The following is a 16,689-nucleotide window of genomic DNA, read 5'->3' on the forward strand; positions in this document are numbered from 1 at the left end:
TGACTTCATTAATTTTTTTTGAACCACCTCTTAAGAAAATCTAAAAAATATGAATGGAATGATAAATCACAAGTACAAACTCATCATATTTTTTGCATTTTAGATAGGATTTATTCAGCAAAATTTAAGGGTGACGTCATCAATTTTTTTAGGAGGGATGAACAAATATATTTTGAACAAAAGTTTACCATGCTTATAATAACTTTAAAATATTCCCAAGATTTCAAAGCATTCGGTTTTCTAATTCCTGATTAAATCGATAAAATAAATTCACGCCTTCATTAATTTTTTTGAGTCACCCTGCATATGCAAATCCAAAAATATGATTGGAATGATAAATCACAAGTACAGACTCATCATATTTTGTACATTTTAGATACGATTTATTCGGCAAACTTTTGAGCTGACGTCATCAGTTTTTTGTAGAAGATAACCAAATATATTTTGACTAAAAATTTATTATGCTCTTTATAACCTTAAAACATCTGCAAGATTTCAAAGCATTCGGTTTTGTAGTTCCTGATTAAATCAATAAAATAAATTTACGCATTCATTAATTTTTTTGAGTCACCCTGTATATGCAAATCGAAAAAATTTGAATGGAATGATAAATCACAAGAAGAGACTCACCATATTTTGTACATTTAAGATAGGATTTTTTCAGCAAAATTTTGTGGTGACATCATAAATTTTTTAGGGGGGACGACCAAATGCGTTTTGATCAAAAATTTACCATGCTTATGATAATTTTAAAATATCTTCAAGATTTCGAAGCATTCGGTTTTGTAGTTCCTGAGTAAATCAGTAAAATAAATTTACGCTTTCATTTATTTTCTTGAATCACCCTGTATATGCAAATCCAAAAAATATGAATGGAGTGATAGATCACAAGTACAGACTGATCATGTTTTGTACATTTTAGATATGATTTATTCGGCAAATTTTCGAGCTGACGTCATCAAGTTTTTGGAGGGGATAAGCAAATATATTTTGACTAAACATTTATTATGCTCTTTATAACCTTAAAACATCTGCAAGATGTCAGAGCATTCCGTTTTGTAGTTCCTGATTAAATCAATAAAATATATTTACGCATTCATTAATTTTTTTGAGTCACCCTGCATATGCAAATCCAAAAATATGAATGGAGTGATAGATCACAAGTACGGACTGATCATGTTTTGTACATTTTAGATATGATTTATTCGGCAAATTTCCGAGCTGACGTCATCAATTTTTTGGAGGGGATAAGCAAATATATTTTGACTAAACATTTATTATGCTCTTTATGACCTTAAAACATCTGCAAGATTTCAGAGCATTTGGTTTTGTAGTTCCTGATTAAATCAATAAAATATATTTACGCATTCATTAATTTTTTTGAGTCACCCTGTATATGCAAATCCAAAAAATATGAATGGAGTGATAGATCACAAGTACAGACTCATCATATTTTGTACATTTTAGATATGATTTATTCCACAAACTTTTGAGCTGACGTCATCAAGTTTTTGGAGGGGATAAGCAAATATTTTTTGACTAAAGATTTATGATGCTCTTTATAGCCTTAAAACATCTGCAACATTTCAAAGCATTCTGGTTAGCAGATTAAAAATTAAATTTCAAAATGTTGTTTTATAATTTTGATTTTTTTTTCAAAAATCTGGACGTTTCGGGTGAAAAGTCGATTCAGAGTTGTAAACTACATGTGTAAGACTATGTTATTTTATACAATTGAAAACCCATTTACTATGTACAATTTTGAAGTGACGTCATCGCATTAGTGGTGGGGATGATTAGACAAATTTTGGTTAGTGTTTTACCATCTACATGATATTCTTAATATAAGTACAAAATTTCACAACAATCGGTCGAGTACTTTCGGAGATTATCTGTCTAATAAAAATCCGGGACAACAGACGGACAGACGGACAGACGGACGAACAGACGGACAGACGGACAGACAGACGGAAATGGGAGACCTATTTCTTCGTCTTCTAGGGGTCATGAAAGATCGAGAAAACGTAAAAGTAAAGAGTCGGCCGACGGACTCGATTACAATACTTCCTTTGCTTACGCTCGGGAAGTAAAAAGCATGCATTAAAATTATTTTCGACTATAGTGTTTTGTTTGCGAGACACTGCACACAACTTGTTTTTTTTTTTTTATATAATATATATATAGAATACGCTACATATTTTTATAATCGTCGTGTATTTTTGAAATTTTTGTTTTCTTTTAGCATATTAATCGCATACTCTCCGTAAAATACTATAACCCAGACATGACAAAAAAAAAACTGCCCTAGTATATTTCTTTACGTGTGTAGCGTAAATGCATGCCTATTGTAGGTTAGTACCGGTACGCTCCGCTGGCGTTGCTACCTTTGGAGGGTGCAGTCTGTACCATGCGGGGCGACGACAAAATAATACCTTCGATGCGCCCATTGGTTCTTAATCGCATCCAGAGCCAGGGAAGGAGGAAAAATTCCCCCGGTGCTGGTCAACAACGACAGCGACTGAATTATACTTGCTTGCGGTGCCACAATTTTAACACTCCCTTAGTAATCCCGCGATTGCTATGAGTTTGTATTGAAATTATGTTCCTGAATGGAAATACACCCTACACGTACTAAATATTTGACCTGCTTTAAATAATGCTATTATCACATATCGGGACACTTTTTAAATCTGACCGTATTATGAAAATAAGTATGAACTTAATCTCTATGTTTAGTTTTAAAAACACATATTAATGCATAAGAACTATTAGAAGTATTTAACTAATGTTACGCCAAAATTACACACTTGGTTTGTAGAACAAGAAATTCAAAAGGAACGAAGTTAATCAAGGCAGTGAGTTTTCTTCTGCATTGGTACAGGATATTTAACTTCTTTTCTTCAGATAAAACACAATTTGCTCTGTTCCACGCATCGAGTATTGATTAGATTTTTGTAAATATTTTACGATAATCATTCAACCAAATGGAACATTTACTTTTTTTTAATCGACGAGCCTTGCTGTAACATTGGTTGCGTACTTTCAATGCATTCATGTTGTGTTTTAAAAATGAACACGGGGATTAAGCCCACACTTCTTTTCACATGTTCAATGGTTTCTCAACGAATAATACAGCTTATAGATGCAAATTAATGAGATCACTCTAAACTTAGTTAGCGACTTTTTGTTGTGTTTAGCCGGTACGCTTCTCCTAAACAGGACGGACTTATTAGGTATTAATTAAGATGTTCTTTCTTTACAAACGAGGTGTTTGAAAAAGCCAAAATCATAAAACCACTATTTTCGCAGATGGCCTGTAGATGAGATGAATCATTCTAAGTAAAACGGACTATTTACTATTTTTTGTTGTTGTTTAAATTAAACAATAGAATCTTCGCAAATAGGGCGTTTTATTTCATCGCTCGAAATTATTCTGTGTGGCTTGGTACAATTTTTGTTTTTTCCCAAAAATGTTGATTTTTCATGAGCAAAGATAAGTAAAAAAAAAAACACTAATTTTTTTAAACAGCTATAATAAATTTGATTCTACTTCGTAAGTACGGTGAAGAAAAAATGTAGCCCAAATTGAAAACAAACACCATAAATATGTATTTATTTACGTTATATACATAAAGGGTGTTTCAAAATAATTTTCATCTAGTTGGCTTTGAAAATCTGCAGCCATAGGTGACTAGATGAAAATCATTTTGAAACACGTTGTATAATATTGTATAATATATCGAGGATAAATACGCGTCGTTTTAACTATATCAGACATTAACTTTTTATTTTAACTAAAGACGTCGAAAGAAACTGTGTCACATTTTTTTTTTAATTTAAATGACAACCCAAGAAATCGAAAGTTACAACTTTTGTCAACATAAAAATAAATGCACAGTATTAATTTGACTTTGTAATCGGCATAGAACAAAAAATATAGCGATAACTCTATTTCTAGAAAAAAAATCTTCTATTATGTTTTTCAAGTACATCAAAATAATGAATTGTAGTTATTAAAATATACCTAAAACAAATATTTTGGATCTAGTTTTAACTATACTTTGTAATAAAAAAAAAATGCATTCTTTTAAAGTTGTTCATAATTATCTTTTTAGCGGCGATGTGTCTACATATTTCGGAAATACCTTTTTTGACACTAAAATTCTTAACTTTTAAAATTTATTTCGTAAATTGTGTTGAACTATAACTGACTGTGAGTACGAATCCAGAACATTTTTAATGAAAAAGGCATGTTACACAAATAAAGGGTGAATTCTTTACACAAGAACACATGTTGTTATTTGATCATATTGTCAACAGTTACCCAATGTATTTCACTTTATTTTGAGTTACTTTTGTACTTTTCGTTATCATGTAATAGGAATAGATTAAGTTCGATCCTAAAACGATTAACACTGGTTAATTCTTTGAATTTTCTAAAATTTTCACATCGTGTATAAACAGTTTCAAAATGCGCGAACGTCTGTGTATATTTTGATCACACTTTTTTAAATTATTTTCTGTCACAGTATTTTAAATTAGTTATAACTTATAGTATCACTTTTATATTCGACAGTAGTTAGTTACCTTACCTGCCAGATTGTTTGGAATGTAAACTACATTCGGAACTATCGACATAGCTAACAATTCTTCTTCTGCCATGTTCTCGATATTTCGCCAAAATAGGAGGATGCAAAAAGTTGTTGTAATACATAACGAACTACCCAACACCGCACTTCAACTTCCAACGCTCAAAGCATGAACATGTGGTAAAAAGTCACAAGTAGTATAAGCACTGCGTAATTTAAACATTGGAATCTTTGCATGCAATGTACGTAATTTAGTCACGCCGAAGATGTTCACGTATGACTATAGTGATCCATTTTTTCGGCAATAAAAACCAATTAAAAATATCGTTGGTCGTTAAAATTTAATCAATTTTATTAGCTTGTAATTGCGATTATTACGCTTAAAACGATGAGAAAAACCGTTAAATTCTCGCACCTAACTGAAAAATTCATTTATCATCAACACTCTGTTTACTTCATCATTTTCCTTTAAAATATTTAATTTTAAAACAGTCCACGATTTATGTATTTATTTTATTCAAATATTTAACAGATAATCTTTGTTATCAAATTTACGCACTTAATGGAAACTATTTCCAGCACTAACAACAGAACCAAACCGACAATAGTATTCCACAACCGCGTACTCGTACGCATACTCCCACAAATCTAAGTACCGACTAAATGTACAGAGATGCTGATTTGCATTATTAGCATAAAAAATACATTCTCGTTACGTTATGTTCATGGCAATTAGAGTGCCGCACGTCATATTGACGAGCTTTGTTCAACAGTATGCTATAAAAATGAGGCGCTCTCTAAGGAAAAATTATTCAAAATATAAAACACGATTAGCTATCTTCAACCCATAGCTAATGAAGAGTAGTTGTTATGGATATTGTTAGCGGCGAAACTCAAAGGAAAACAACATGACGCAGATCCATAATAAACGTGTTTGTAATCGATCATGTATAATTAATGTTAATATACATATGCAAAATGAAAAATTATTATTTACTAAAAATTCTAAAACTTAACTTCATAAAAGAAAGCGATCCTTGCTTAATTGTCTTAAGTCATCCGTTACTTATATCTTTTAACACGTGATAATTAAAACGTGCACTTTTGGAAATGTTTTGTATACATAAATATTGATGAGTAATTTATAATAACATTAAAAGAATTACCAAATCTGACAATACATCAGTCGAGTCATTTTATAATAATAAATTATGAGTAACAGACATTTTGTAAACGATGACGCTACACACTTCAAAGGAACTGAAAAAAAGTAAACAAAGTATTTAGCATGTCAAATATTTTGCATAATAATCCAATTTAAGCGAAAAGATAGCATCACTTCCTTTATGACACAATATGGTACAGTTACGTAACAAAACGGATAAATCTTTTTTTAAATTAAATACCGAGTCTTTTTTTAAAGTACATAGTACAATTACAAACTGTGCAAAAAATAATCAAAAATTATAACGGCAAAACGTTTAATTTTATTTTTCCGGATTACTGTCTTGACAAAAAGATAGCTATAGGTGTTGGAATCTGAACCTTCATTAGGGTCCACCCAGAACAAAAAAAAAAATCGTCCAACTTATTATTAAAAAAAATCGAACAGGTCAATTAACAATAAACTGAGACACTACATAGACACTGCGACATTTATAGCCATATCAATCACTGTAAAGGTGATTGATTGCTATCAGGCTGTCACGGAATCACGAAGTTATGGACGAAAACTACATTAAAGACAATCGTTTTATCATCTAATTATTACAACATTGCAAAGATTATTCATTGTTTCAAAAATATAGTTGATCGAATCGAATTCCCGGCGTCTCACAACAACAAATGCAAATGATGTTAAATATGAAGCCGACTAGTCTGGTATCATATTGCAGTCGACTAATAAAACTTGCAATAAAAATCTCGTGATTGGCTCAATGCAATGTAGAGTTGTTTATATTTTTAAACAGGAAACCGTTTTAGTGATTTATTCTAGTGAAAAAAAACAAGGGTTATCTATTCTCTCCTTGACAATTCAGTAGAAAGATTTAAGGTTTTATTAAAATAGGTAATTGAAATAAAAATAAAAATTAACATAAACCTAAGAGGAAGAACTAATAAAAACTATTTAAAAAAAATCAAAAAGTGTTTTAAACAGTTTCAGTTTCATCATCGTTGTCTTCATACTCTGCTCAAGTAACTTCAATATCTATTTAAATCCGTATTAGAATCATTGGATTGCGCTAAGGAAATGATCATTGGCGCATTGGCGGAATATCAGCGAAAGTGTAGTTCGGTAGTTCCCCATAGTTTTATACCAATTTTCCCGTATTATTTTTTCGAAGGAGTTAACACTGTTACGCTACATCTCATCTGTGGAATAAAATTGGACAAAGCTTCCTGCCAGAAACTGAATCATTAAAAACTAAATAACACAAAAACACAAGATTACTTATTTGGTGCTTAACTTACTAATTACAATTTTTGCACAATGTTGTGGTACTTGTGGTCTTCCTTTTCAACAATGTACACAAAAATATATAGAACTGTTTTGCTTGACGTTGTTTTTGCAGTGAATGAGAATTATATTCGTGTAATAAGTGTAGAAACTTAGTTTTAAATACAGAATTGTTACAACTTGAACATAACAAAGAAAATATATATATGAAGTACATACACACATATATACATTTAATAGATATACACAAATAAATGGCACTTTTAAATATTATGGGACGTAAAGTCACAGATAAAACTTAACGACAAAGTGGATTCGCACTAATTGCTTACATTTGACTTGTCAAAATTTTGAAGTTTTAATCAGTAGATTTTAGTGTTAAAACAGAGTGACACAAGTGACAGAGATATAATGTGGATATGAACATTCACTTGATGTACAGTCACGGCCACAGAAAACTAGACTACTCTAGTTTTCTATGGCCGCGACCGTACTTATAAATGACACTGTTGTGTTAACTAAATTTTTATCAGATTGTATTGTGGCTAAAACCACGTCGATATATAGCTTATAATATACGGATTTCCTAAAAATTTTAAAGCAAATAACGTTTCTTTGTCGATAAGTTTTGCCTGCGATTTTAATTGTATTAACCGTCTGATTCAACATTTTCCTGGTAGTCTTCGACTTCTGTTGGCTAATATGACACATGACCGATATTACAGCCAATTTAAGTAAATGTAACCGCAAAAACGACATAAGTCACTTATTAATGTTGTTTTTGCAAGGACTCTTAAAAGATATTGGTGTGATTTCCAACTAAGTTTACCGAGATGAATGTAGTTGTTGCAGTGAGCATGAGTTTACCCCAGGCAAAAACTACATTTCAAAAAAATAGGGCTTACGTAGTTTTTGAAATGACCGATTCAACTGTATACCCTGTTTCCTGTTTTAGTCAGAAGTATTAGCATTAATTCGTTTATTATAATATGTTTTATTGGTGCCCCATGCTAGCCCGATGGGATTGTATTGTTATTGCGATTGAATCTGTATATCTTCTAATGATAGAAAAATTAATTAGGACAAGAAGGAGAACGTTAATTGCCGATAATTTTTTAAACCTATTACAAACATTTAAATAGTTATAAACTGATTTTTAAATTTGATTTACATCTTACGTCAATTTATTAATCAATCACGCTGTAACTTTAATAAATAATACATGACACATCCCTCCTAATAACCCCATTTTTCTTATCTTCTTCAGAGAGTTCCGAGAAAACTTATTTCTACAAAGCTAGGAGGGAAGTGGTAGGGCGAAAGATAAATAAGAGAAATCTGGAAATGGTAGACAGATTATGAAGCAAACCTATACAACATCTTTACGACATTTATTATGAATTTAGTGTTGTATTTCTTTTTTTTGTTATTTTTATTATTATTTACTGTTTACTATTATTGCTACCGTTTGTACCATTATGCCCACATTGTTTTTCTTTTCTTTTTGTTTCTGTAATTGGGTGCTTACCCGTTAGAAATAAACATTATTATTATTATTATTATTTAGCACAACAAAAAGAATTATCGCTTAGAATTGCTTCACAAAATTGCGAAAAGATTTAGCACTGTTTCCTTTTCGAGTAAAGTGTTTAAGAATTTGAAGCCAATTTTCCATCTAGGGTTGCCTATTTATTGTCGACGATTGGTAGAGTTTTTATTCTTTGAAGGTAATCATGGTAATGATAAGGTGATTAACAGAATTGAATAAGTATGTATTCCATGTAATACTCTTCAAGGTAACCTAACCGATACTAGATATCAGCAAAAAATTTGGACAGATTTTGTATCGATTTCACGGCGATGATTCAGCTAGGACCACAAAAGCAATGTTACTGGAATTTTTTGACAACCGGATCATTTGTCGAAATACAGGAATAGTTATATCGATATCTTTAATATTACTCCTACAGATTTTTTTGTAGTCCTAGTTAAAAAATACTATGTTAACGAATACCAGTCGATAATTTGGTGGAGTTAAGGTTCTAAACAATAAAAGAAAGTAACAACATAAAAAAAAAATCATTTCCAAGAGTTTCCCGAATACAAATTATAGTATGTTGATCGCCCAATTTTACTTTTTACTCAGATTTATTTTGTAATAATTAATTTTATTAAATTTACAACAAAGAAAAAAACCTACGCTGTCGTGTAAAAGGTATCATGTAAGAACAATTGAACAAATTGGAAAGCCGATCTGTTAGCCTTCAAACTCTGAACACGTGCAAATGATTTATGCGAGTAGGATTGGTCCCCCTTCGTAAACCACCCCATTATAAGTGATTGAAAACTCTATTGCCACCAATATAATGTTAGAAAATGTGGGTTACTACACATTGATTGACTTCTATTGATCTACTAAGGCGAGTTAATCTGTGGTTGTTAGCGCTTCTTATAACATACGCACGCCGTTTTTTGATGTTTCATAGTTTCATCATTTTGAGATTTCGATCTCTCCCATTTCAATTTATTCCCCCTTCCCCGGAATTTAATAAACGCAACTGTCATCCGCTACATAATTAAAAAATAATAATCATAAATCTTGAATAGCTTTCTCTGTTGGTTGAAATACAGTAACAAAGTATTTATTAAACTTTTGTGTGTACATATCTGATTTATCCTATCCTGTTTATAGGAATATGTAATAACATAGGGGAAAGTAAATCCTGTAGTATGTTATTAAATTCTAAAACTAATGATGCTGCTAAAAAATATGTTGCACATTAAAACTTCTACAAATAAATAGCGCCACTGAAAATTACTTTTTTTAAAGTGTGCGATTATTTCAGCCTTGAACAGACTTCTGCTTTTTGCTGCAAGCAATTCTAATCCTTTACTGGTGCTCATTATATTTAAATCTGGCACGAAACGACATATGAAAGTAAAAACGGATGTCGCACATTGTTACTTCCGGCATTAAATCAAATTAAATTAACACAAAAATCAAAACAAAAACTTAATAATAATGAACACAAATTACGACTCTGCGCCTTTTGCGCGGGGTCGAATGATTTATCACCATGTCTATTATAAATGATCACTAAAAGAATGTAACTGGATACTAAAACATAGATGATGGCAATTTATTACAGATCTGCCTGTGCTAAAATGAAGAAAAAACCAATTTTCTAGAGCATGCTTGTCTTATTGATGCTCTTTTCTCACAGATCACTGTCAATGTGAACCCGCTTATAGAAAACTTCTAATTTACCCTTTTTACCATTTTTATTGGTCGAGCGTAAGCTAGCGAAATATTCTAATAGGGTCCATTTGACGAATGGCTAGATATTTACTCCCAAATTACTGGACCGATTTCAGCTGAATTTTGGGTGTATTTAAAAACAGAAAACTGCATCCATATAAAGTTCAACTCATCCACGAACTATCAGAAGATAATCCTGACAGACGATTGGAATATTGTGAAAGCTTCATGAGACATTGTGACGACAATCCTAATTTTTTAAATAGTATCGTATTTTCGGATGAAGCAACATTTTACTTAAATGGTACCGTAAATCGACAGAATTGTCATTACTGGGCTCGAGAACAACATCATTGGGTTCAAGTGGCACACACCCAACGTCCTCAAAAAAATTAATGTTTGGGTGGGAATAATAAACAGAGATTCGTTGGTCCCTTCTTTTTTTTTCACGGAGATTGATATTTAGATCATCTTATAACCGCAGTGCTTCCGGGTCTAATTGCTCCGTTTCCTGATCCAGATAATTCACAAAATTTAGATCGCAGGATTTGATTCCAACAGGATGGGGCACCACCACATTATGGCATAAATGTAAGGGTTTTTTTGAATAATCAATTTGATGGAGGGTGGATTGGAAGGCGTGTATCAATAGAATGGCACCTAAGTCTCCGGATTTGACACCCCTTGATTTTTTTGGAGCATTTAAAAAGTCGTGTTTACATCAACAGACCCGGTAATTTATACGACTTGAAAGCACGAATTCGTCATATAATGACTTGTATAAGTCGCCAGAGTATTGAAAATTCCGTCAATCAGGTCTACCATCTGGTCTGGGTTGGTGTCAGATAGTGAATGAGGAACAGTTTGAACAATTTCTATTGCATACAGTTTTACTCCAATGTACTGTTCTGTCTATTTAATATTTATCATTAAAAACAAGTTTATTTTGTTTATTAGGAGTATTAATTTTCTCAATTTTTTTGTTATGCAACCCCTACATCAAATTACATTTTCGTATGCAGAAAAATAAACTTTGTTAAATAATGCAATCAAAATTATAGCGTCTCATTTAAAAAATCATTGATGACCTCATAAATTTTGCAAATTTACGTTTTTTTTACATACAGTGCATCTTTTTTAAAAGTGGCCATAGGGATTCCCATGTTAAATTTTAGACCCTATGTTAACTTTTGTTAGGGTGAAAACCCAGAGTTGAATTTTTCGGAGAAAATAGCCTTAGGGTTCTACTTTAATTTTCACTACCACTTTTTGCAGCAATTTATTAATTTGTGCTTTAAAAAATAAAAATTCTTTTGATTAAAAAAGTTTGGTACATCATAGACGGTTTTAACTTAACATTTTAAGTTGTCATTTTTGACACCACAATTTTGATTTAATCACTAAATACCTTTTTGCACTCATGACCTTTTTTGATAGCTTTCGCGCATTCACCAGAGTGTGGGAGGTTGAACTTCCCGCACACGTGCATTTAACTTCTCGTTGCCATGGTAACCTTAAAATACTCGGGTAGTGTCAACATTGTGACGTGTTGATGGCGCTGTCAATGGCGTTGTTTATAAATAACTCACAGTTAATCTCTTCAGTTTAAAGGTTTATTCGTCGCAAAAAATATTGTACACAACACGTTCGTGAGCCTGCTTCCCGCATTCACGCAAATGCGGCACTCCCTTCGGTCGTGCCTCAAACAAGCGTTCATGCGGGAAGCAGGCTATCCCGAACTTAGTTGCGTAAATTACTATTTTAATGTCCACGATCGAAAAAACTTGTGTTTATAACTCTACCATAAAATTCTCAAAATGTGCTCTTGCCGGGTATGTTGGTATGGGAATGTTGCAGCAAATTTTTCCGCAGTTTCTCTGTTGTCGATAAGGCTTTAATGTATCCATCAGTGACCATTTCTACTTTTTCTTTAATTGTATACTGTTGACGAATTTCGGTCACTAAAAACCAGTAATCGAACAAGTAATCAAAGTTTAGAAACGTCAGGTAAATGTCTGTTTTTACATGGCTGTCTAGAATATTAGTGACAAAAATATCCAAATATTTTTTTTTTTTTTTTTTTAAATACCCTTTAATTTAAAACATGACTTTTAATAAAATCGACAAAAGATAAACCAAATTACATCCAGTAAAAATTTCAGCTCTGAATGTTTACTCAAACATAAGTTAACATGGGGTATAAAATTTAACATGGGAATCCCTATGGCCACTTTTAAAAAAGATGCACTGTATATCGAAAGATGAAGTAAAATAAAATGGGTCGTAACTAAGTGTGCATTATTTTTAATACTTTGTGCATTAAATTTTATACTATGCGCAATAACATTTGTGCATTAAATTTACTATGTTGCGCCATAAGTTTTTGCATTTTGTGCATTATACTAAGTGCAAATTGGAATAATAAAATTATTGTTTTGGGCAATGATTTTCTGTACTGCGTGCATTATTGAAACTTTGTAGAAAATAACAAACAAAAATAAACCTGCTGTATTAAAATATATTTTATGAATGCATACAAAATTAACAAAAACATAAGATATTCATAGCAAAAAAGAAACTAAACAAATTAAAAGTTTTGAAAAAATTAACAAAGAAACTTAAAATAAACATTCTTTCATCAAAAAACTTAATTACTAAACATTATTAATTCAGTGAATAATAATTAATGCTTTTTTTACTGTAGAAGGGCGGATTCCTTCCCTGCCGAACTAGCGCGAAATGAAGCACATGACACGTCTTTTAAAGAGTGAGAGTGTAATGCCCACTTTACTGTGAACTAATGCACATTTTAGTAATTTACGGAACATTTGAAATGCTCGTTTATTTTTTCTCAAATTCAAATTGATTTATTAAAGAAACAGTTATTTTAACGAATGAGCAAATTTAATTAAATAATTCTAAATTGCATTACTTATTGCGTAAATAGAAAAAATAATCTGCCATTATTTTATTTATTGCCCTTTCAGTTTTACAAATGCAGAAATAGTTTCTTCTGTGCTGAAATGTTTTTAATAATGCTGGGACTTATTTCACATTTCATTAAAACTAGTGCGCATTTAAATTGTTCTCAAATAAAATTTATTTTAAAAAGCAGTAAACTAATTTCTCTGAAACTCAATACATGCTTTAACGTTATCATCAGCTTGATTGACCGTAAATTAAAATTTTTATAAAGTCATCCCAAAGGTTGTTAAGTAAGGTGCTATTAACAGTATGTAGATAATGTACGTCTGTACACGCGTAGTTTATTAATTTTATTTCTTAGTTATTTATGTAGTAATTCATAAAAAAAATATGAATGAAATAATTAATTTTATTTATTATAAAAAACACTTAATCTATTTTCCCGAAATTCAAAAAGGATAGCACTGTCATTGTTCAAGGAAAGCCTTTTGTAAGAATCGAAGGGAAGTTTTGTCTAAAAGTCTAGGGGCCGGTTTATAGAAAAGCGAATTAAATATTTAATAATCCTGGATTTATTTAACATAGGATTAAAATGTGGAATATTAGCCCGTGATTGAATAAGTTTTAACTACTTCACTAGATGTGTTTTCTAAACCATGCCACTTTATTTACTTTACACATTTGGCGGCGATAATACGGCTACATGCTGGTAACATATGTTTCGTTCGCACTAATTTACGAATTCCCGTTAATTTGTTGCAAAATCTTTTTTTTTTTACCATTTGTTTTATGACTTCACTCATACCACATTGTTTATTTCCTTTTGAGTAACGTCGCAAGTGTGTAAAATAATCAATAACATTTATTCTCTTGTCATGAATAGATTGTTTTTGAGATACATCAAGTGAATTTTTTAAATACAACAATCCCATTGAGGGATTTTTATATGCCGGAGGGAGCATTCCCCATGACATTGTCATAGAAGTAAAAAACTGACGTTTCTACAAATTCAACTTCAATTAAATTTTGCATTTGCAAAATAATTGTCTTGATGCAATAGCACCACTCTCGTTAAAACTAAAAATGATTGGTTGATACACGAGTGAAAAGATCATGGTTGCATACCATACTTGATGTAGTTGGCGCCATCTAACCAAAACAAGTCGAACAACGAAACGCAATTATTTACCCGACGCGACAATTTCGCCATGCATCAAATATGAAGTGAAAAATTGATGCCTTTTAGTACACGCTGTTAACTATTATACGATACTCACCAGTCATCAATCAATTTGTTCTCGTGATTCATCTGTCGCAACAACTCTTCTCGCTCTCTCTCCTTAAGCGCCATGGTTTCTTGAAATTTTTGTTTCTGTTTTTGGAACTCCCTAAAAAGATCTCCATTGTAACTTCTATCTAAAGTCGGTTCTACCGGACCGCTAAGTACATTTTCCACAACGTTAACAGGTTTTTCGTTCAACGAGTCTCTTCTTGAAGACCGAGCCGTCCCGACCGACGCTGGCGATTCTCGCCCTTTGTGTTCTGGCGTCGAGGCATTCGATACTTTCCGTTCGGGACTCTTAGGTTTAACCGCAGACTGAGTACACGGTGGCGTGGCTAATTTAGGCGTACTAGTTTGTTCCTGAATCGAGGGGAGCTGTTGAAACTCTGCGTAGCTATTACTCAGAAAAACCTCTCCTTCGTTCTCGAAAAGCCGATCAACAGACGTGTTCATCAGTTTGTTATTTTTTATTCCGGTTAAATGAAAACTGGCGAAACTGCTCCGCGACATGGGTCCGTTTGAAATATCTCCAGTACTCAGAGCCATGAGACGCGGGTTGCCGTTCTGGCCGGCGCTTCCGCCACTAGCGAAACCGTACGGCAACCCGTCCAACACGGGCATCAGAGAGCGCGTCATGATGTCGGCTGCTGATCGCGGACGAGTAAACGGCATCGCCGAGTGGGGGAACGTCTTTGGTTTAATTGGAGTTACTAGCATATGTTCAGTCCACGAAGTTTCCAATGAAGGCCTCTCCAATCGTTCTACGTCTACATTTAAAGTCCTTTGTTCGAAAGGTACCGAAAACGTCTCCGAGGGGACGCTTTGCAACCAAGACAATAAACTAAGATCGGAATCACTGAAACCCACACTACCGTCCAGCAATCTGGAAAAGTTCATTTCGTGCGATTGCGATTCCGTCGTCCCTGTGGCCTTAGCTTGACAGTAATTCACACAGGACTCGTACAAAATCCCCTTGATGATCAACTGTATAAGCCTATCGTTTTTCGCGGAGTTGTTCGCGTTGGCATCGGTAGATTTCCTGTCTCCGGGTAAAAATTCGGCCACTAGAGGATATACTTCACGAAAACACTGCACGCGTGCGTTACTCGGATTCCAATCCTTATATTGTAAATGGTCTGTCAGTCGTGGTAAAGTTAAAAGCAAACATAAATTCGAGTAGTCTTCCTTTGTCGGCGCAAATTTCTCCAGATCGTTTAAAACTTTGACGACTTCTTCGACGGCGTTGTCAACACTATTTCCTTGTACGTTTGCTTCCGATTTAATACATAACAGTTCTATGTATTTGTGCTTAAGAATGGTATAGCTGAATTTGCGCATATTAAATGCCTGCAGTGCCTCCAACGGTTGGATGAATTCCAATACGTCATCCCATTGTCCATCGAGAATGAGTTGTCGCAAGAAAAGAACATCGTCCGAGTAATTACCATTTATCACACCGGTTTCACGTTCTAAGCTCAACTGGGAAATATGCAGCTCACGATTGTGCAAGAATTCGAGGGCCAGTCGAACCACGTCCTCCTCCCGGAGGGTGAGCCGAGCCGACGGCATGACGTACCGAATTTGAAATCTGCAACAAATTCAACTTTTATTAACAGGTCATAAAGAACAGAATCCAAGTCGGTTTACTTTACACATGACCGCTCTACCAAAAAATGTAGACGGTAATCATTATCTTGAATGTAATGTTGTTAAATCAAAACGTCAGAATTTACAATAATTTAAATACTTAACTAGCCGACATGGATTTTCAAAAGACACGGAAATTATTTGAGATTCAGACTATAACTGCAAAAACTCACAAGCCCATTCGTTGCGATTTATTATCAGTGATAACTGACTCTACTTTGTCAACATTGATTGAATCAATTGTTGGGTTACAGTTTCTTATAACGGTAACGTGTATAAACGCACGAAATTGAACCGGAAATAAGTGCGTCGGAAATACAAATATAAAGGTGCAGCCTAAAACTGGAGTGAAGCCACAGACGCTATGTCTATTTTTGAATACTGTTATCAGCGGTCTCCAACAAAAACGAAACAGTACTTTTTTTTCAGCAAAACAAATCATGATATGTGGTTTGGAATACGTCCGTAGATTAGTGGAGTTGTAGAAAACATCCGTCAAATACAGTTAACACGCGACTAAAAACCACAC

The 16,689-nt window shown here is 33.0% G+C and overlaps 1 protein-coding gene across 4 annotated transcripts in view; it reads right to left on the reverse strand.

Annotated features, from left to right (window-relative positions):
- Positions 1-16,689, reverse strand: part of LOC135128153 (WD repeat-containing protein 47) — an 86,022-nt gene that overhangs the window by 47,077 nt on the left and 22,256 nt on the right. For 3 of the 4 annotated variants that reach the window (XM_064055044.1, XM_064055043.1, XM_064055045.1), the window contains exon 2: positions 14,509-16,101. In XM_064055044.1, the coding sequence (XP_063911114.1) occupies positions 14,509-16,082 (1,574 nt within the window). In that variant the 5' untranslated portion in view covers positions 16,083-16,101. Of the gene's footprint in view, positions 1-4,592; positions 5,244-14,508; positions 16,102-16,689 lie in introns of those variants that run through there. The other variant, XM_064055049.1, reaches the window with a different exon arrangement.

The sequence above is a fragment of the Zophobas morio genome, unplaced genomic scaffold (assembly GCF_036711695.1).
Source record: "Zophobas morio isolate AGI-343-1 ecotype UQ-CSIRO unplaced genomic scaffold, CSIRO_AGI_Zmor_V1 ptg000012l, whole genome shotgun sequence".
In the NCBI taxonomy this organism is placed as follows: Eukaryota; Metazoa; Arthropoda; class Insecta; order Coleoptera; family Tenebrionidae; genus Zophobas; species Zophobas morio.